This window comes from Molossus molossus, unplaced genomic scaffold (assembly GCF_014108415.1).
Source record: "Molossus molossus isolate mMolMol1 unplaced genomic scaffold, mMolMol1.p scaffold_m16_p_10, whole genome shotgun sequence".
In the NCBI taxonomy this organism is placed as follows: Eukaryota; Metazoa; Chordata; class Mammalia; order Chiroptera; family Molossidae; genus Molossus; species Molossus molossus.
This window is the reverse complement of record NW_023425345.1, coordinates 92472988-92494986: the sequence shown is the minus strand read 5'-3', so window position 1 is coordinate 92494986 and position 21999 is coordinate 92472988. Positions and strand designations below refer to the sequence as shown.

Genomic DNA, 21999 nt, shown 5'->3' with positions numbered 1-21999 from the left:
GGTTTATCACTTCCCACTCCCCACCTCCCTTCCCTTGAGGTTTGTCAGTCTGTTCCCTACTTCTAGGTCTCTGGATCTATTTTGTTCGTCAGCTTATTTAAATAAGTGAGATCATGTGATACTTGCCTTTCTCTGATTTATTTCGCTTAGCATAATATTCTCCAGGTCCCTCTATGTTATTTCAAAGAAGAGACCTGTCTTTCTTACAGCTGCATAGTGTATATGTATTTATGTATATGTATTCCATTATGTATATATACCATGTACCACAGCTTTTTAATCCACTCATCTATTGATGGATACTTGGGCTGTTTCCAGATCTTAGCTATTATAAATAGTGCTGCTATGAACATAGGGGTACATATATTCTTTCTGATTGGTGTTTCAGGCTTCTTAGGATATATTCCTAGAAGTGGGATCACTGGGTCAAATGGCAGTTCCATTTTTTTTTTCTTCATCCTCACCTGAGGACATTTTTGCATTTATCTTCAGATGGAGCAGGAGGGAGAGAGGGAGGAAGAGAGAGAGAAATATTGACATGAGAGAGACACATCGAGTGGTTGCCACCCACAAGACCCCAACCGGGGCCGGGACAAACTGCAACAGAGGTATGTGCCCTTAGTGGGAACTGAACCCGGGACTCTCTAGTCTGTGGGCCTACACTGTAACCGCTGAGCCAAAACAGCCAGGGCAGGCAGTTCCATTTTTAATTTTTTGAGGAAATACCATATTGTTTTCCATAGTGGCTGCACCAGTCTGCATTCCTACAAGCAGTGTACTAGAGTAACCTTTTCTCCATATCCTTGCCAGCACTTGTTTGATGATTTGTTGAAAGCCACTATTCTGGCAGGTATGAGGTGATACCTCTTAGTCATTTTAATTTGCATCTCTCTGATGATTAATGACATTGAGCATTTTTTCATATGTCTCTTGGCCATTTGTATGTCCTCTTTGGAGAAGTGTCTATTCAGGTCTTCTGCTCATTTTTTAAAATCCTCACCAGAGGATTATTTTTCTTATTGATTTTTTGTTTTAGATAGAGTGGAAGGGAAGAAGGAAGAGAGAGAAACATTAATGTGAGAGAGGCTCATTGATTGGTTGCGTCCCACACAACCCCAACTGGGACCAGGGATCGAACCTACAACTCTTGACCAGGAATTGAACCTGAGACCCTTTGGTCCGAGAGCTCTAACCACTGAGCAACTGGCCAGGGCCCTTTGCTCATTTTTAATTGGATTTTTGTCTTTTCTTGAGTTATAGGAGTATTTTATGTATTTTGGATATTAACCCCTTATCTGACATATCACTGGCAAATATGTTCTCCCATACAGTGGGTTCCCTTTTCATTTTGATGCTGGTTTCTTTTGCTGTGCAGAAATTTTTAGTTTGAGGTAGTCCATTTATTAATTTTTTCCCTTTGTTTCTCTTGCCCTAGGGCCTAGTCAGGGGTGGGGAATCTTTTTTCTGCCAAGAGCAATTTGGATATATATAACATCATTCACGGGCCATACAAAGTATTCAGTTTAAAAATTAGCCTGCTATATTTGGTCAGGCTAATTTGGTGAGGTGTATGATGTCAGCTGATATTGATTTTGCAGGCCTTATGTGGCCTGTGGGTTGGATGTCCCCTAACTCTGAGTCTAAGCTATATCTCGGTGAAAATTCTGCTACGTGCCCCAGTCGGTTTGACTCAGTGGTTAGAGTGTTGGCCTGTGGACCGAAGGGTCTTGGGTTCAATTCCTGGTCAGGGACATGTGCCTGGGTTGCAGGTTCGATCCCCGGCCCTGGTTGGGGTGGTGTGGGAGGCAGCCAATCAATGTGTCTTTCTCACATCGAAGTTTTTCTCCCTCTCTCTCCCTCCTTTCCACGTTCTATAAAAATCAATGGAGGAATGTTCTCAGGTGAGGATTAAAAAAGAAAAATTTGCTATGTGAGATGTCTGAGATTTTGCTGCCTACATTTTCTTCTAGGATTTTTATGGTTTTATGTGTTACATTTAAATCTTTTATCCATGTTGAGTTTATTCTTGAGTATGGTGTAAGTTTGTGGTCTAGTTTCATTTTTTTACATGTACCTGACCTATTTTCCCAACACCATTTATTTATTTATTTTTTTCTCCTTCTTTTTTTTTTTTTTTTTTTTTATCCTCACCCGAGGACATTTTTCCATTTTTTTGTTCAGGTAGAGTGGAAGGGAGAGAGAGGAACACAGAGAGAGAGAGAAACATCGACGTGAAAGGAACACATCAAGTGGCTGCCACCCGCACAACCAACCAGGGCTGGGGACAAACTGCAACCGAGGTACATGCCCTTAGCGGGAACCGAACCTGGGTCTCTCAGGGCCGCAGGCCGACGCTCCAACCGCTGAGCCAAACCGGCCAGGGCCCAACACCATTTATTGAAGAGACTGTTTTTGCTCCACTGTATGCTCTTGCCTCCTTTGTCAAATATCAACTAAGCATAATGTCTTGGGTCAATTTCTGGGTTCTCTGTTCTGTTCCATTGATCTATATGCCTGTTCTTATGCCAGGACCAGGCTGTTTTGATTACAGTGGCTTTGTAGTATAACCTGAAATCTGATAATGTGATCCCTCCAACTTTGTTCTTTCTTTTCAAGATTGCTGTGGCTATTCGGGGTATTTTTTGATTCCATATAAACTTTTGGTGTATTCATTCTTGATCTGTGAAATATGTCATTGGTATTTATTTATTTATATATATATATATATATATATATATATTTATTTATTTATTTTAATCCCCACCCGAGGATATTTTTCTATTTATCTTCAGATAGAGTGGGAGGGAGGGAGAGAGAAACACTAATGTGACAGAGACACATCAATTGGTTGCCTCCCACACAACCCTAACCAGGGCCAGGGCCGGACCAAAACCGAGGTACGTGCCCTTGCCCAGAATCAAACCTGCGACTCTTTGGTCTGCGGGCTGACACTCTAACTGCTGAACCAAACTGGCCAGGGCTTAAAATATATTCTTATTGATTTTTTTAGAGAGAGAGGAAGGGAAAGAGAGATAGAAACATTGATGTGAGAGAGAAACATCAATCGGCTGCCTCCTACATGACCCCCACCATAGATCAAGCCTGCAAAGGTATGTGCCCTGACCAGGAATCGAACCAGGACCTCTCAGTCCATGGTGTGATGCTCAATCCACTGAGCCAACTGGCCGGGCTGCCGTTGGTATTTTAATAGAAACTGCATTGACTCTGAGGATTGCTTTGGGTAGTATGGACATTTTAATAATGTTGAGTCTTCCAATGCATGAACGTGATATATGCTTCCACTTTTTTATATCTTCCTCTATTTCTTTTTTTAATGTTCTGTAGTTTTTCTGAGAACAGGTCTTTTACCTCCTTGGTTAAGGTTATTCCTAGGTATCTTAAGTTTTTTGTTGCAGTAGTAAATGGGATTTTTTTTTAGTTTCTCTTTCTGAGGGTTCATTATTGGTGTATAAAAATGCCATCGATTTTTGGATGTTAATTTTGTATTCTGCTATTTTGCCAAATTCATTTATTAAATCTAGTAGTTTTTTGGTGGAGTCTTTAGGGTTTTCTATGTATAATATCATATCATCTGTGAATAATGACAGTTTCAATTCCTCCTTTCCAATTTTATTTCTTCTTTTTTTATTGCTGTGGCTAAGACATCTAGCACTAGGTTGAATAAGAGTGATGAGCCCGGCCAGTGTGGCTCAGTGGTTGAGCATCAACCCATGTACCAAGAGGTTTCCAGTTTGATTTCTGGTCAGGGCTCATGCCCAGGTTTTGGGCCCAATCCCCAGTGGGGGGCATGCAGGAGGCGGCCAATCGATGTTCTCTCTCATCGATGTTTCTACCTCTCCTCCCTTTCTCTCTCTCTAAAATCAATAAAGGAAAAAAATTACAAAAAAAAAAAAGAGTGTTGAAAGTAAACATCCCTGTCTTATTCGTATTCTCAAGGGCAATGCTTTTAGTTTTTGCCCATTGAGTATGATGTTGGCTGTAGGTTTGTCACATATGGCCTTTATTATGTCGAGGTATGATCCCTCTATTTCCACTTTGCTGAGAATTTTTATCAGAAAGGGGTGCTGGATTTTGTCAAATGCTTTTTCAGCATCTATTGATATGATCATATGATTTTTATCTTTTATTTTGTTTATGTGGTGTATCATATTTATTGATTTGTGAATATTGTACCATCCTTGCATCCCCTCTGGAATAAATCCCACTTGGTCATGGTGAATAATTTTTTTGATATATTGCTGGATCCAATTTGCTAATATTTTGCTGAGGATTTTGACATCTGTGTTCATCAGGGATATTGGCCTGTAATTTTCTTTCCTTGTAGTGTCTTTATCTTATTTTGGAATTAGGATTATACTGGCCTCATTAAAAGAGCTTAGAAGTCTTTCTTCCTCTTGAATTTTTTGGAATAGTTTTAGGAGAATGGGTGTTAGTTATTCTTTAAATGTTTGGTAAAACTTCCCTGTGAAGCTGTTTAGACTAGGGCTTTTGTTTGCTGGGAGTTTATTACTGCTTCAATTTCCTTAGTTGTTGTTGGTCTGTTCAGGTTTTTTGTCTCTTCCGGTTGAGATTTGGAGGATTGTATGTTTCTAGGAATTTGTCCATTTTGCCTAGGGTGTCCAATTTGTTGGCATATAATTATTCATAGTATTTTCTTACAATTATTTCTATTTCTGTGGTGTCAGTTGTTACTTCACCTCTTTTGTTTCTGATTTTATTTATTAGGGTCCTCTCTCTTTGTTTTTCTAGCTAAAGGTTCATCAATCTTGTGTATTTTTTAAAAGGACCAGCTCTTAATTTTATTGATCTTTGGTATTGTTTTTTTAGCCTCAATGTCATTTATTTCTGCTCTGATTTTTATTATTTCTTTCCTTCTACTTACACTGGGTTTTACTTTTTGTTCTCTTTCTAATTCTTTAAGTTGTAGGGTTAGATAGTTTATTAGGAATTTTTCTTGTTTCCTGAAGTAGGCTGTAATGCTATGAACTTCCCTCTGAGGACTGCTTTTGCTGTGTCCCACAGATTTTGTGTTGGTGCGTGTTTATTTTAATGTTTCCAGGAAGTTTTTGATTTCTGCCTTGATTTCATTGGTAACCCATTCATTGTTTAATAAATGCTATTTAGCCTCTATGTGTTTGAATGTTTTTGAGTGTTTTTATTGTAATTTATTTCTAGTTTCATGCCATTGTGATCCAAGAAGATGCTTGATATGATTTCAGTAATCTTGAACTTGTAAAGACTTAGTCTGTGTCCTAACATGTGTTCTGTCTTTGAGATTGTCCCATGTGCACTTGAGAAGAATGTGCATGCTACAGTTTTGGGGTGAAATGTGCTGTAAATATCAATTAAATCCATCTGATCTAGTGTGTCATTTAGAGTCTGTGTTTCCTTGTTATTTTTTTGTCTAGAAGATCTATCCAGTGATGTCAGTGGGGTATTAAAGTCCCCTACTATGATTGTATTGCTGTTGATCTCTCTCTTTATTTTTGTTACAGATATTTCTCCTATTCCCCCCATTGACACCCTTCTTCCCACTCCCATTCCCCCCCCCCCCGAACTTTTAAAATATATTTTGGTGCTCCTATATTGGGTGTAGATAATGTTTACCAGGTTATATCCTCTTGTTGGATCGATTCTTTTAATATTATGTAGTAGCCCTTTTGTCTCTTTTTATGGCGACCTTACTGTTTCTTGAAAGAGTCAGACATATTTCCACCTTGTGGTCTTTGCACTTATTCTTCTTCCAGTTTGGACTGTTTGCTCATATCTTTCTTCTTCTCCTCTCCCTCTTCTCCCTCGCCACCTTTGCAGTAAAGCAAGCAAGAATGTATTGGCTGCAGCAAATACACATTCACATGGGACGTTTATCAAAGCTGGGGACAGTGAGACAGGAAAGGCGTAGCCTGGAAGGAACAGCAGAAGAGACCTGGGCGGGGCTGCTTTAGTTCACCGGGAAGTCAGAGAAAAGGGGGCCTTGGAGACAGGCTCAGGGGTTAGCCCAGGACAAGCTGTTGTCCCTTCCCATTGCTTCTCTGGTTGCAAGTCTCATGGGGTCCCTTAGAGTTTAGGATATGCATGTTTATGAGGGAAGAAGAGGGGTTATACAGCGGTTCTCAACCTGTGGATCGCCACCTCTTTGGGGGTTAAACGACCCTTTCACTGGGGTCACCTAAGACATAACAGTAGCAAAATTACAGTTATGAAGTAGCAATGAAAATAATTTTATGGTTGTGGGTCACCACAACATGAGGAACTGTATTAAAGGGTCGCGGCATTAGGAAGGTTGAGCATCACTGGGTTAGGGGAAGGTGCAGGTATGTTCCCCAGAGGGAGAGCGCACACTGCTTACATCTTTCCATTTGCTTGTTCTCTCTTCTTCCAGGTCTTTGCTCAGCTATCACTTTTCCAGATGGGCCTTCCCTGACAACCCTGTCCAGAATAGCACTCAGTCAGCTCTATCCCTTACTCTGCTTGATTTTCCTCTATGCCTCTTATCACTTCCAACTAGGATGTATGCGCGATAGGGCAGGGATTTCATTTTGTTCTTTAGTATACATTCCCAGTACCTGAAACGGTGTCTAGCACATAGTAGGCACTCAGTAAATATTTGTTGAATAAATGAATGAACAAATAGGTGTATTTCTTACCTGTGTTGTCCCTAAAATTATTAATTTTGTTTCTTCCTTTTTTTTTTGGTTAATCCTGACCCAAGGATATGTTTTCCATTGATTTTTTTTTTAGAGAGTGGAAGGAAGGAAGGCAGGGAAAGAGAGAGAGAGAGAGACAGAATGATGTGAGAGAGACACATCGATTGCTTGCTTCCCACACTTGCCCCAACTGACTGGAACCTGCAACCCAGGTACATGCCCTTGACTGGGAATCGAACCCATGACCTTTCAGTGCTCGGGATGATTGTCTTAACCACTGAACACACTGGCCAGGGCAAAATGTTAGTTTCTTGAGGGTAGAGACGTTCTCCCTCTTTTTTCTTTACCTGTGTCTCCACTGCCTACTGACATAAGTCAGAGTATGTTATTTTTGTTGTTGTTGACTGAAAGAATGAATCATGAATGTGTAGTAGAACCAATCTACCTTGTTGTGCGACTTTCTAGGCCTTGGATGCTCAGCTGCATCTTCCACTTACCTCTCTATCTATTGTGTTCGAAATTCTGTCCCACCGTTACATTGAAGCTTGTATTAAAATTTATCTGGTTGCTAGATTCAGTGCATACTTTTTCAGACTTTTTTATTACTTTCTGGGTCCTGTTGACCCTGCCTCTGTCTCCAGCCTCCCATCTCCATGACCATCCAGGTTCAGGCCTCATTATTTTTCACTTAGGTAACACAGTACCCTCCTAAAACTGGTCCTGCTACTTCCAGGGTACTTGCTTTCTCTTTTCACATTGTTGCCAGGATGACCTATCTAAAAGACAAGAAGCAAACAAAAAACAATTAGGACATTTATGGGACAATTGAAAATTTGAACATGTCGATAATATTAATGGAAATGATATAATGACTGGGAATATCATATTTTCTTCAAATAATACAGGAGTAGGGGATGTAGATGGGTCAGGATTGGCTGTGGTTTGATGGTTGTTGGAGCTGAGTGATGGGAGCTCATTTTATTATTTAGTCTACGTTTGTGTGTTCAAAACTGTGGGGTGAAACGTTTTTAAAAATCCAAATGTGAGTATATCTTTTTGCTTAAAATTCTTCAATGACTACTTAGGCTAAAATCTAAACTCATATGGTACACCTGGTTTTTCTTTTTTTCTTTCATTTTTTGTTTTGTTAATCCTCATCCAAGGGTATTTTTCCATTGATTTTTAGAGAGAATAGAAGGGGTGGGGGGAAGAGAGAGAGAGAAACATCAGTGTGAGAGAGAAACATCAATTGGTTGCCTCCCATATGCACCCTACCTAGGACATAAACCTGCAACCTGGGCATGTGCCTTGACTGGGAGTCGAACTGGCAATCTTTTGGTACATGGATGATGCTCACCTAACTGAGCCACACCAGCAGGGCACACCTGGTTTTTCTGAACTAACTCTGGCACCATGTCCAGCTTCAGTTGTTGCCATCCATCTTTTCACACTGTGTCCAGCTACATGGGGTGTGTGATTCCCTGAATTCACATGCTCTTTCACATCTCTGTGCTTTGTGTGTGCTGCGTCTCAGCCTGGAGTGCCCTCCCTGCTTCTTGGCTTTGCTTTGCCCTTCATACCTAGGTCAGGGGTCACCCTCTCGAGAGCCTCCCCTGAGGTGATGAGTGGAAGCATTGGTCCCATTATTGTAGTTGTCTCCCCCGCTCCCAGACTCCCAGCTCTTTGAAACAGGGACAGTCTGACCTCTGTGTCCCTACAGGGCTTGGCACTCAATAAATGATCACTGAATTAATGATTTTTCATTTTTAAATTCCCAGCACCCAGCATGGCACTCACTTAACATATGCTCAATATGCTCAGGAAGTGTTCATTGAACAAATGTTGAATGTGAACTACTGTGTGTGTGTGTGTGTTTAATCCTCACCCAAGGATATTTTTCTATTTATCTTCAGATAGAGAGGGAGTGAGGGAGAGAGGGAGAGAGGGAAACATTGATGTGAAAGAGACACATTGACTGGCTGCCTCCCTCACGACCCCGACCAGGGCCGGGAGAACCGCAACTGAGGTCCATGCCCTTGACCAAAATCGAACCTGAGACTCATTGGTCCGCAGGCTGATGCTCTAACCTCTGAGCCAAACCAGCCAGGGCTGAATTACTATGTTTTAACTTGATGGTGTAGGTTAGGAAGCTGTACTTCCTCCGCTTTCCGTAGGAGTGGTAAGTTGATAGTAGAACTGGCTGACAGAGTATGAGGAAGAGCTTTTGTTTTTTTCTCTGCAGGTATGGGGTGGAATTGGAGCCTCTCCCTGTACCTGACTACACCTAGCACCATGTGGTTACTAACTGCTCTTCATTCACCTATTGATGCCTCCCAGAAAAAAACGCCGCCAAACATCCCAGAAAGCCCAGCTGCAATTCCACCAACAGCCACTGGAGGGCCCCAAACACTGCTCTGGATCGCCACAGCTTCCAATCACCCGCACTAGACAGGTGCCCAGCAAGCCCATTGACCACAACACCATCACTTCCTGGGTAGGCCATGGGATTCTTCCTTTGACTTTCACTCTGTTAGGCTTCTCAGAGTATTGGCTATACTGCCTCTTGAACCAGGGCCTCCAAAGAATAAGATTCATGGGGGCAGGGACCAGGAGGAAATATACTCTTTTTGTCTTTTGTCAGCCATCTCTTCTGGTAAATCTTCTTTTCTCATTTCAAACTGAACTTAGAAAAGTTCAACGTGGTTGGTTGGAATTGGAGTCTTCCCCCACATTCCTCTGAAAGAGTTTAGTATAAAAGTTTCACTACCCAGTACCTGGGTGAGAAAGCCAGACAAATGGCAGAATCAGTAAAAAATGAGATTGTTTCCTGAGCTTCTTGGAAGAAGTATTTAGCTAAGTAACCTGTTTACAGTTTAATAGATTGAACCTCAAAAAACCCCCACAGAAATGGCCTATGTCATATTTTGACAGTTTAAAAGCTCTGGGAAGAGAATGTAACTACTGCATATTTGGGAAGTAGTATAGCAAAAGGACCAGATAAAAGCATACAATCTGCTTAGGAGTGCTTAATAAATTGTTTGCCATTGCTTAGAAGAACCATAATATTTGCTTCATGGTTGTAGAAGAAACTTAAGTGTTAGAATCCTGTGGCTGAGAAGAGGAATGAACGTTTATTGAGAACTCATTAAATGCCAGGTCCTGTGCTACTTGCTTTCCATCTGCAGTCTCACTCCCTATTCTTGCATTCAGCCATTCAGTCTTTGTTTTTGTTTTGTTTTTGTTAATTCTCACTAGAGGATATTTTTTCCAATGATATTTAGAGAGAGTAGAAGGTGGAGGAGGGGAAGAGAGAGAGAGAAACATTGATGTGAGAGAGACACATCAGGTGGTTGCCTCCCACACGTGCCCCAACCATGACTGTGGATCGAACCTGAAACCCAGGTTTGTACTTGGTATGTGGCTGTCCTCACCTTTAAAAAAATTTTTTTTTTATCTGTAGGTATCACCTGAGTTTGATACAACAGCAAAAAGCTGGTTCCCAGCCAATAGGAAACCGAAATGTCATTACCGGGACCAAGCAAGACATTCAAGTCGAAAATCTACCACCTCCAAGTTTCCACATCTAACATTTGAGAGTCCACAGTCTTCTTCCAGTTCAGCCATATTTGGAAGCCCCTTAACCCAGGAGTGCCCCAATCATTCAGAAAAGGACATTTCCCGAAGGCCCTTAGTTCCAATGCTCAGTCCCCAAAGCTGTGGGGAACTGTCAGCACATGCACTTGAAAACTTACCTTACATGTTAATTGCACCTGATATCCAGACCCCAGAGTCATCTTCTGTGAAGCAGATGCTCATTCCCCCCGATCAGAGGGAAAACAGCCTGCCAAGCTGCTCCCTTCACACGAGTACTCCTGAGAGCCCAGAGCCTGGGCCTGTTCTGGTCAAAGACACTCCTGAGGAGAAGTATGGGGTGAAGGTCACATGGAGGAGACGACGGCACCTGTTTACCTACCTCAGGGAGAGAGGGAAGCTGAGCAAAAGCCAGTTCCTCGTGAAAAACTGACTGGATTTCTCAGCCATCAGTAATCTCAAGAAATTGATTGCTGGTGTTCATAGGGTTGCTAAAGTTACTTTTCTGGCTCACAGAAGAGTTCATCAATAGAATAAAATGGAAAGAATACCGATAACCTCAATAGAAAAAAGAGATTTTTAACCAGAACCTTGGAGTCACAAGGGAAGTCAGTTCCCAGATTTGCTTTTTAAAACATCTTACCATAAGCGGTTTTTAGTGTCATAAACAGTTCACTTTATATTTTTCTTGTAGTAACTGTTTAAAATGTGTGTAAATAAATGGTTGTATTAAGTTTTTAGAGAACCCTGCTTCTGACTGCCAATAATGCAGCAACACTGCCCCCTCCACTAAAGGTCTTTCCTAATTGTTTGCTTTAACCACTACTCAATCCTTTAATCACCTCATTCAAACTAATTCATTCCACATTTTTGAGTACCATCTCTGTTGGGTTCAGTGGCAGCTTCCTTTATGACCCGATGAATGGGAAAAAATCAAAGCAAACTCTGTGACTTTATAGTTGACCTGCTGCCTGGGCAACCTTGGCCCTTCTGCTGAAAGGCAAGTGAAGCGAGGGCAGCAAGCCCTGTTTCAGTGGCTACTGCAGAATCAGGGAGATAAAGGGGGCATGAGTAAGGTACTTAGGTTTGCTCTGTTTTGATTTTTTTATTTCCAACCAAAGAAATCTATAAATATTAAATAGGATTTTAATATTTAATAAAATGATTTCTTGGAGTAACTGTTTGTTTATTTATTTTTAATATGTTTTTATTGATTGTTTAGGGAGAGAGAGAGAAACATCAATCATCTGCTTCCTGCATGCCCTCTACTGGATATCAGCCATCAGCCAGCAACCCCGGCTTGTGCCCTGACCAGGAATCCTACCGGGACTTCGCAGTCCATGGGACAATGCTCAATCCTCTGGACCATACTGTCCAGGCTGGAGTAACTGTTTAAAATGTATATAAATAGCCATAGCTGGGGTGGCCCAGTGGGTTTGTTGTCTTATGCACCAAAGGTTGCCCATTCAATTTCTGGTCAGGGCACATACCTAGGTTGTGGTTTGAGCCCCCATTAGGAGGCAACCAATCGATGTCTCTCCCTTCCCTTCTCTCTCTCTCTCTCTCAACAAAAAAATTATATATATATCTCCTTGGGTGAGGATTTTTAAAAAATGTATGTAAATAAATGTGGAAACTTTTCAGAGAATACTACTTTTTTTTTTTTTAAATCCTCCCCCAAGAATATTTTTCCATTTATCTCCAGATAGAGTTGGAGGGAGAGGGAGGAAGAGAGAGAGAGGATCATCGATGTGAGAGAGACACATAGACTGGTTGCCTTCAGCATGACCCAACTGGGGCTGGGGAGGAACCACAACTGAGGTTCTTGCCCTTGGCTGGAATCCACCCAGGACTCTTTGGTCCGGGGGGACGCTCTAACCACTAGTCAAACTGGCTAGGGCAAGAATACTACTTTTTATTGTAAATAATACAGGACTGCCCGGTCAAAAAAATATTTCCATTGTCCTTTCACCAGTACAAACAACATCTCATTCAACTCCATTCACTCAGCTTTAAAACCTTACTCTGTGTCAGGTCCAGGCCAACCTAGACAAGCAAGGATTATTCTGTTCATTTAAAAAAAATTTTTTTCTTTATTGATTTTAGAGAGAGAGGAAGGGAGAGGGAGATAGAAACATCGATGAGAGAGAATATTGATTGGCCGCCTCCTGCATGCCCTCCACTGGGGAGCAGGCCCATAACCAGGGCACCATAACCAGCGACCTCTTGGTGCATGGGTCGAGACCCAACCACTGAGCCACGCTGACCGGGCTCATTCTGTTTATTTTATAGATGGAAGTTTGAGGCACAGGTAATGGAACATGTTCAGGATCACAGTGAATGGAGGCTAACTCAGCCAGTGCAATGCTGTCCTAGCTTGTGCCAAGTCCTAGGCTTCTTAGCAATGCAAAACGAATGTGAAAACAACTTTGATCTTGGAATGCTGTAAACTAAAGTTAATGTGGGACAACTTTTGTCAGGATGTTTTGTAGGGATTGTAATGTAAGTTGTTGGTGAGAAAGGAAGTGATGGTTGGGATGAGATTTCTTGCAAACGAGAGTAAAGATTTAGATACCTTCCATAAGGTATTTGGATGTTTTGAAGATGGTCCATGGGCTGTAGAGAGAGAGGTAAATGGTACAGATTAAGTAGAGCAGGTCTAGGAATGCTCTAAAAGTGCGGGCTGGAGTCGGGGAGGCTGAAGGGTTTCTGTGCGGTTCGACTGCGAAAGCGGATGCACTCCTTTGGGAATGACGGCTGGAAGAGGCTACAAGTGTGGTTCCCAGAAAGGCTCCGGTGTCGGAATGGTTGTGCTGTGAGGGAGCCGGCGTAGGTCTGTCGGCTCTAATATTACAGACCTCGGGAAGCGCTCTGGGTGGTCTCTGTACAAACTGGGGGTGTGGGGAGGCTGCTCCATTTGTGGGGGTTGGGCGTCTCCTCTGACCAACTCCCTTCCCAGCGGCCGGGAGCCAATGCCACTGCCAGGGGCACATCCTCCGCCCCAGCCGGCACAGTGGTCCAGGCACCCAGCCCTAGCGCGTCATCCCCACTCCGGCGCAGGCGCCTGTAACTCCAAGTTCCAACGCCCCTTAAAATTCCCCGCCCCTTAGAAACCCTCCCGCAACGCCGGGCGGCAGCAAGAACCAATGAGAGAGGAGTGGCTGGCCCATGGGCCAATAGGCGATGGCGACAGTGCGGGGTGCGGTTGCCAGGGGGCGGGGCCCGGCTGCGCGCCAGGCTTGCCACCCTAGCAGCGGAGTCGGGGATCTGGACGAGGTGGTTACTTTCTGAGCGGCGGGAATGGAGGCGTCGCGCTGCCGACTCGGACCCCGCGGGGACAGGTCAGAGAAGAGTGATGGCTGGTCTGGCCTTGAGCGGGGAAGAGGGCAGAAGCGAGATAGTGCAGTCTTCTCTGGGCGCTCCAAAGGAGAGGGTGGAGGGCTGAGGTCGGGGAGGGAGGCGCTGATTTGGAGTCCCGTTGCCCCTCCGCCGCGGAGGACCTCCTTTTCCCAGGGCGGCGGTGGGGCGCGGCGGCTCCACCTCCTGAAGTCCCTGCTCCGGAAACTTACTCCAGTGGGCCTCGGTTTCTCAAAACGCGGTAGCCCTGCGCCTCGCGCACCACCTCGGAGTGTCATGACAGACTGGATGAAGTCGTTCCCCGGGACGTCGAAGGTTGCGGGTGGCATTTAATAATTTGCTACAAGGCCATTGCTTTTGGCAGGCAGTGCTGAATTGTGGAACAGAGCCCGAGGACTGAAAATGCAAAAGTATTCTTTTGCTTCTATTAGCTTTATAGTAGTGATCTCTTATTGAGGATTGGCTGTCTGTCGTACTTGGAAGTATACCATACCCCTTGTATGTCCCTTTTTCTCCCTCTGCCTGAAAGAAAACGATTTGAAACCTCAGCCTGTCAATTTTGTTTGCCAGGTTAATGAAAAGTTAATGGGCAGCGGCGTGAAATCATTGGCTTAAACTTTGGCATTGTCTGAAGATTTAAATCATACACGCCAACTGCATTCTCTTTTTAGTCCTTACCACGGCAAATGAACATTTAGCGGGTAAGGATTTAGTCTGATATTTAGATTTACAGATATATAAACAATTTTAAGCCAGCACCAACCCTGGCCGCTGTTGCTGGGTGGTTAGAGCGTCGGCCCGTGCACTGAAGGGTCGCCAATTTGATTGCGGGTCAAGGGCATATACCTGGGCTGCAGGTTCCATCGCTGGCCCTAAAGACACCCAAAAGATGTGCCTCTCTCACATTGATGTTTCTCTCTCTGTCTCTCTCCCTTTCGTTCTCTCCCTTCCACTCTCTAAAAATCAATGGAAAAAATATCCTCAGATGAGGATTAAAAAAACAACAACAAACAAACCAAAATGTTGTCAGGAAGGAAGAACCCATTTTCCTCTTTCATCAGGTTTTCTTTTTTTTTTTTTTGGTACGTGCCCCTAGTGGGAACCGAACCCGGGACTCTGGTCCGCAGGCTGCCGCTCCAACCGCTGAGCCAAACCGGCCAGAGCTCATCAGGTTTTCTTTATGGGATAACTGTGCTCTGTGAAATTTGTTCACTGCATTTTTTTTTTCCAGGTCAGGAGAAAAATAATCCACATTTACAAGTATAAATATGGAGGTGCTAGGAGGAGGTAAAGTTAAAATTGAGCATCTTCTTTGAATTCAGATGGTATCTGTTCAGTTATAGGCACTCAATAAATCTTAATTGAATAGATTTAAGGCAATTTCACAGGTACCTGATGTTTGATATGACTCATGATTTTTTTTGGGAAAAAAGGAATTTGAAATTGAGAATGGTTAATTTATTGGATCTGAAGTTTAAAGGGATACTTTTAAAGTTTTCTCTTTCTTCCCAAAGAAACCAGCTCTTTAATTTAGAAATTGACATCAAAGGGGAATATGTGAGTCACCAAATGTTTCTCCTGCCTTAGGTAATATTAGTGCAGCCTCTATTACTGTTTAACTCATTTGTTGTTGAGATGGAGTGGAATGTTTCTTGCTTTTTGGCTCCAGGTTGTGTGTTTAATGTTTTTCATGAAATACATGGATAGAGTAGTTTTTTCATTAATACATTTGTCTTGGATCTTTTTAAAAAATATATTCTTTATTGATTTTAGGGAGAGGTGAGAGAGCGAGAAGGGAAAGGGGAGAAAGAGAGCGATAGAAACATCGATACTAGCATCGAAGCTGCTTCCTGCAGGACCCCTTCTGGGGATCTAGCCGGAAACTGGGCTCCTTTTGGGGCATGGGATGATGCTCAACCAACTGAACCACGTCCGCCAGGCTGGAGATGAAATTTGAAACAGTACTCTGAGGACCTTTGATGAGGCTAGGCATTTGATATTATAGATTCCCTAGAGATGACAGGGGATGACAGCGAATTTGAGCTCTCTCTGGCCCTTTTGTTCCTGATCAAGAATTGAAGGTGTGGTGAGAGAGACTTCTCAGGGTGATGTGACCTTGTGACCCAGAGTTGACTAAGAAAATCTTTGTCTATGGTTTATCCATATGCCATGATTTCTCTTTAGTAATATAAGCAGTAGTAGTGGCTGGAGGTTATATCTTGTCCAGGCTTTTTATGCTTTCATGTTCTCCCTTTTTAAAATGTTTCATCCGATCAACTAATTGTTGGCAAACAGATTTACCCAGTGCTTAAAAATACTTAGATTAACTAATAGACGACTACAGTATGTTTGGCAAATACCAAAAGGTAAAGTAAAGGCTTAATAATGTGTAATTTCTCCAATTGTGAAGGCTGCATGCAGACCTAGAAAGGAAAGAATAATCTCTGTAATAAATTTTCTCTCTTCCAAGATCCCTCTGTCTACGCAGACAGACTCAGACATTTTTGGAATAGTTTTCATTTTTGGCTTCTCTTATGTTTCCTATGGAAACTCTGCTGTTTCCTTGCATTTGCGCCCATTGAAAGAAAAGGTTGTTTCATCTTACCAAGAAGAAAAGTATGCTTGAATTGCTCAGAGGAGGAGTTTGAAGCTGCCTTGCTTCTTTGTTTTGAAGATTTTAGGACTAGAAGGGCCTTTGATAATTCCCTTAGTTCTCCTATTCGAAAGTAGTTTCACAGTGAGATTAAGGCTCCTTTCAAACTCAAATTTCCGGTCATCTGTTTTTGTTTTAATTCTTCTGAGTCAGTTCACTAAGAATAAGCTCTTTGTACCTCTAACTCTATTCTGCCTCATCAGACATCCTTACTGTTAGTAATAATGAAAGCTGCAACATTTTCCTGGCCTGATTAAGCTTAAATTCACTTTGCGTGAGAGACACAGTATCCACATGCTGACTGATGTGCTGTCTTTATTCACTCACTTCATAATACTTGATATGAGTCCTGGTAATAGTATTGTCATGTCTGTCCCTTTGCCTTAGAACTTCTGTGAAAACATTCAGTGATGAGCATTATATCACGAGTCATGGGACCTTTGGAGGACCACAGTTCTGAAAAGGATTATGGGAATACTTTTATTTTATATAAGGTGGCACTTGCTGTTTTGCCACATAACATTGTGGGGGAAACACTGGAAGTTTCTACTGAGTTCCTGAGTTCCAGTCCCAGTCTTTTCTCTTTCTAGCAGTATGATCTTGAGCAGCTCATCTCCTCTTTGGCTTCAGTTTTCTCTGGAAAATGAGGGCTTCTTCATATTCCCTCAGTGATTTATAATAGATTAATAAAATAACAGCTATATATATCTGAGCTGCACATGGCTCAAATTTCAAAAGGTACAAAATGATATTAAGTGAAAATGATGTCCTTTTTTCATTGTCTCCACGTCACCTAGTTCATTCATTGATAGGTTTCTTAGGGGATCTCCAAAAATATTCTGTGTGTCAAATAATACTTTTCAGACTTAAAATTTGATAATTTTTGAGTTTTAGGGTAGGATATAATAGCCTACGCTCTGATATCTACTTTCATCCTAGGCAAGATCTGTTTTTAGAATATGAGTTATAGTTGCTACAAGTTTTAATTTTTTCCTATGATAATTGATATAGAGAAGATAGAACTGTAAGAAGAAAACAATAATTATTTTTCAGACAGGCTTCTGGAAAAATAAATCACTCTATTTAGCTTTTTAGGAAGAAATTTCAGTGAATCTATAGTTTGCCTTTAATTTTAGGTTTTATAATGAAAGAAGTTTGATAGAGGATTGACTTGTTTCCCTATTGAAACCTAGTGTAATTTTGTTATGGCGAGTTGATATGTCATGCAAACTAGAGGCAAAGCAGAGAGGAGTGTTTTGACTGAGTAATGTTCATCATGAGCTGTGTTTATAAAAAGATAAAATGATCAACAGTAATGGCTTACATTTGTGTATCCTTAGCAGCATTTGTAGTGCTTTCATGTATTTGATCTTTTAGATTCATAACTCTGAAGAGCTGGTGTTACTCTCTTTATTTTATAAATGGGAAAATAAAGGTCCAGAAAGGTGTCATATACCAAAGGTGACATGACAAGTAAATGGTGTAGTCAGAAGTAAAATTCAGCTTTTGACGTCTAGTTTCCTCTTTTCTTTTTTCTCACGTTATTATCAAAATATCTAATCCAGATATTCTGGATCGCACATGTAAATGATAACAACTGATACCGACTGCATTCTAATTATTTTTAGGGAGAGCAGTGAAGAAATAAGACATTTTAGTGGAAGTACAAATGCCTATTAATTTCATCCAATGGAAAGGGAGTGGAAATATTTATTTGGTGTCGGTAGGCAAAGGAATGGAGTTTCATCTTTATGCAAGAAAGAGAAGGGAAATAGCATGCCTGAAGAGAGAAAATGTAACCCCGAGTAAAGGAGAATCAGGCAAAAGTTGGAATGAATTTAGATTCTGAGTAATGTCCCTTTTCAAGTCTATACAGAATAAATAGATTTTTTAAACTTCTGGATCAAATCATATATTTCACATAACCTTTCTGTTTGGTTTACTTAAAAGAATGCTTTTGAAGAGGGGTTCACTCTAAAGTAATTTTCCTTGCTGCGTTCTTTGGGGACAAATGAATGATCTAATTGATTACAAACTCTTTCTTCTCATTGCCTCTCTCTCCCCAAGCAATTCTCTTTTCTTTCTGATTGTCTCTACTAAATGGGCCTCTTAGGAAATGGATTTTCATTCCCTAAGATCAGTTCCAGGTTGTGGAGTCATCCAAGTAGAAGACAGAGGAGCCTGGAATACTAACATTTCTCCTTAGAGGAGGATGGATTTCAAACGAGTCTTTCTCTGGCAGTTCTAATTTGATCTTTGTGTGCTTTTTCCCAGAAGCAATGTTTTATTCCAGCCAGATGTGTTCTAGGTGTCTCATTTAGGATTTGGACAAGGTGAATCTATAGTCAGTTAACTTAGAGACAGTTATTTTATTAATAGCTATTGTCCCAACAGACACAATGAAATCTGATGACTCTTTTTCACTCTATATACTGTAATCAACCCCTCTCAAGGGCTTGTTCAAAATCCATTTACTGGCTTGGAAATTCTGCTACCTAAAAATACCAGTTGGCCTGGCCAGAGTGGCTCAGTTAGTTGAGTATTGTCCCGGGTACCGAAAGGTTTCCAGGTTGGATTCCTGCTTAGGGCACACGCCTGGGTTGGAGGTTTGATCCCTGGTTGGGGCACATATGGAAGACAACTGATCAATGTTTTTCTCTCCCTCCTTCCTTTCCTCTCTCTAAGCATGTCCTTGTGTGAGAATTGAAAATAATAATAATAATTAAAAAAAATAAAAATACCAGATGAACGGGCATTTTTACAGAAAGATTCTTGGCAGACATATTGAAGTACCACGATGATGAAATTCCACACTCTCTGCTGAGGTGGTGAGTGAGACTTGTAATTGAATTCTAGATCTTTCACTGATTAGCTGTGTGACTCTCAGCAAATAGCTTCATCTTTGAGTTTCAGATACCTCTGTAAAATGGGATTGTTAGAATTAGATGAAATAATATATAAAGTATCCTTGGCCAGTTTGGCTCAATGGTTAGAGTGTTGGCCCACGGTCCCAAGGGTCTCCAGTTAGATTCCGGTCAAGGGTGTGTACCTGGGTTACAGGTTCAATCCTTGGCCCCTGTTGGGGTTGTGCAGAAGGCAACCAATCAATACGTCTTTCTCACATCAATGTTTCTCTTTCCCGTTCCCTACCTCCTTTCCACTCTCTAAAATTCAATGGAAAAATATCCTCAGGTGAGGATTAACAAACAAACGAATGAATGAATGAATGAATAAATAAATAAATAATCAAGTAGTTCTGGCACACAGAAGTTATTCACTAAATGGAGCTGTATTGCAACATGAAAACATTTTAAGTGTGGAGTTCAATAGTTGTTGGCAAATTTGCGAAGGTTTGCAGCTATTCCCAAAATCTAATCTTAGAACATTACCATCACCCCTGCTCCCAAAGAAACCTGTTCATTTACAGTTGTTTGCTCTCTCCCCTCCCTTACTCCTAGCCCAAGGCAACCACTAATCTACTTCAGGCTTTTATAGATTTGCATATAAATGGATATGCAATATTTCTGGATATTTCATATAAATGGAATCATGATACATGGTATTTTTGTGACTGGCTTCTTTGACTTAGCAAGTTGTTTTTGAGGTTTATTCATGTTATATGTTGCATATATCAGTACTTCATCATTTTTATTGCTGAATATAGTAGTCTTTCTTGTGTGGCTATACCATGTTTTGTTTATTCGTTCATTATTTGCTGGGCATTTGAGTTGTTTCTATTTTTTGGCTATTATGAATAATGCTGCTGTGAACTTTAGTGTCCACGTTTTTGTGTGGACATATATGTTCATTTCTATTGCAAACCCAAATGGAGTCATTGGGTATGTTGAATAACAGTGGTGAGAATGGGCATACTTGTCTTGTTCCTGATCTTAGAGGGAAAGCGTTCAGGTTTTCACCACTGAGTATATTAGCTGAGGGTTTGTCACATAATGGCTTTTATTGTGTGGAGGTACTTTTCTTCTCAATAAATGCAGAAAAAGCATTTGTCAAAATTCAGCACCCAGCCCTGTCCTGTTTGGCTCAGCAGTTAGAGCATCGGCCTGCGGACCAGACAGTCCCAGTTTCGGTTCCCACTAAGGGCAGGTACCTCAGTTGCAGTTTGCCCCTGGCCCCGGTTGGGGTCATGTGGGTGGCAACCACTCAGTGTGTCTCTCTCACATCGATGTTTCTCTCTCTCTCCCTCCTGTTCTATCTGAAGATAAATGCAAAAATGTCCTCTGGTGAGGATTAAAAAAAAAAAATTCAGCACCCATTAATGATAAAAATTCTCAGCAAAGTGGGAATAGAGGGATCATACCTCAACATAATAAAGGCCGTATATGACAAATCTGCAGACAACATCATACTCAGTGGGCAAAAACTAAAAGCATTTCCATTAAGACAGGGCTGTCCACTTTCACCACTCTTATTCAACATAGTACTGGAAGCCCTAGCGACAGGCGTCAGAGAAGAAGAAATAAAAGGCATCCAGATTGGAAAGGAGGCAGTAAAACTGTCATTATTTGCAGATGACATGATATTGTACATAGAAAAGCCTAAAGACTCTACCAAAAAACTACTAGATGTAATAAATGAATTCAGCACAGTAGCAGGATACAAAATTAACCCCTGGAAATTGATGGCATTTTTTAATTTAAAAAATTTTTTTTTTATCCTCACCTGAGGACATTTTTCCATTTTTTGTTCAGACAGAGTTGGAGGGAGGGAGAGGGAGAGAGAGAGACAGAGAGAAACATCGACGTGAAAGGGACACATTGAGTGGCTGCCACCCGCATGACCAACCCGGGCCGGGGACAAACTGCAACCGAGGTATGTGCCCTTAGCGGGAACCGAACCCGGGTCTCTCTGGACCGCAGGCTGATGCTCTAACCGCTGAGTCAGACCGGCCAGGGCTGGAAATCGATGGCATTTTTATACACTAGTAATGAGAAACTAAAAAAAACAACACCTCACTTACCAGTACAACAATAAAAAATAAAGATACCTGGGCATAAACTTAATCAAGGAGGTAAAAGGCCTATACTTGGAAAACTATAGGACATTGAAAAAGGAACTAGAGCCCTGGCCAGTTTGGCTCAGCGGTTAGAGCGTCGGCCTGCGGTCCGGAGAGACCCGGGTTCGGTTCCCGCTAAGGGCACGTACTTCGGTTGCAGTTTGTCCCCAGCCCTGGTTGGGTCGTGCGGGTGGCAGCCACTCGATGTGTCCCTTCACGTTGATGTTTCTCTCTCTCTCTCCCTCCCACTCTATCTGTACAAAAAATGGAAAAATATCCTCGGGTGAGGATTAAAAAAAAAAAAGAAAAAGGAACTAGATACAAACTAGTGGAAGTATATACCATGTTCATGGATTAAAGAATTAACTTTTTTTTGTCCTCACTTGAGGACAGTTTTGCATTTATCTTCAGATAGAGCAGGAGGGAGAGAGATAGGGAAGAGAGAGAGAGAGAAACATTGATGTGAGAGAGACACTTCTACTGGGTGCCACCCACATGACCCCAACCAAGGCTGGGGACAAACTGCAACCGAGGTATATGCCCCTAGTGGGAACATGTTTCTCTCTCTCTCTCTCTCTCTCTCTCTCTTCCTCTCCCTCCCTCCCACTCTGTCTGAACAAAAAATGGAAAAATGTCCTCAGGTGAGGATAAAAAAATAAAAATAAAAACCGAACCCTGGACTTTCTGGTCCGTGGGCCGACGCTCTAACCGCTGAG

General features: G+C 41.8%; 2 protein-coding genes across 2 annotated transcripts in view; both read left to right on the top strand.

Moving 5' to 3' along the window:
- Positions 1 to 8917: 8917 nt before the first annotated feature.
- On the top strand, positions 8918 to 11255 carry RHNO1 (RAD9-HUS1-RAD1 interacting nuclear orphan 1). The gene is made up of 2 exons (XM_036252496.1): positions 8918 to 9162; positions 10129 to 11255. Exons 1-2 carry the CDS (start codon positions 8995 to 8997, stop codon positions 10690 to 10692), a joined length of 732 nt encoding a protein of 243 aa, XP_036108389.1. The 5' UTR covers positions 8918 to 8994; the 3' UTR covers positions 10693 to 11255.
- Positions 11256 to 13551: 2296 nt separating this feature from the next.
- Positions 13552 to 21999, top strand: part of TULP3 (TUB like protein 3) — a 76876-nt gene continuing 68428 nt past the window's right edge. Inside the window, exon 1 of the mRNA XM_036252404.1 lies at positions 13552 to 13600. Coding sequence (XP_036108297.1) covers positions 13560 to 13600 — 41 coding nt within the window. The 5' untranslated portion in view covers positions 13552 to 13559. The remainder of the gene's footprint in view (positions 13601 to 21999) is intronic.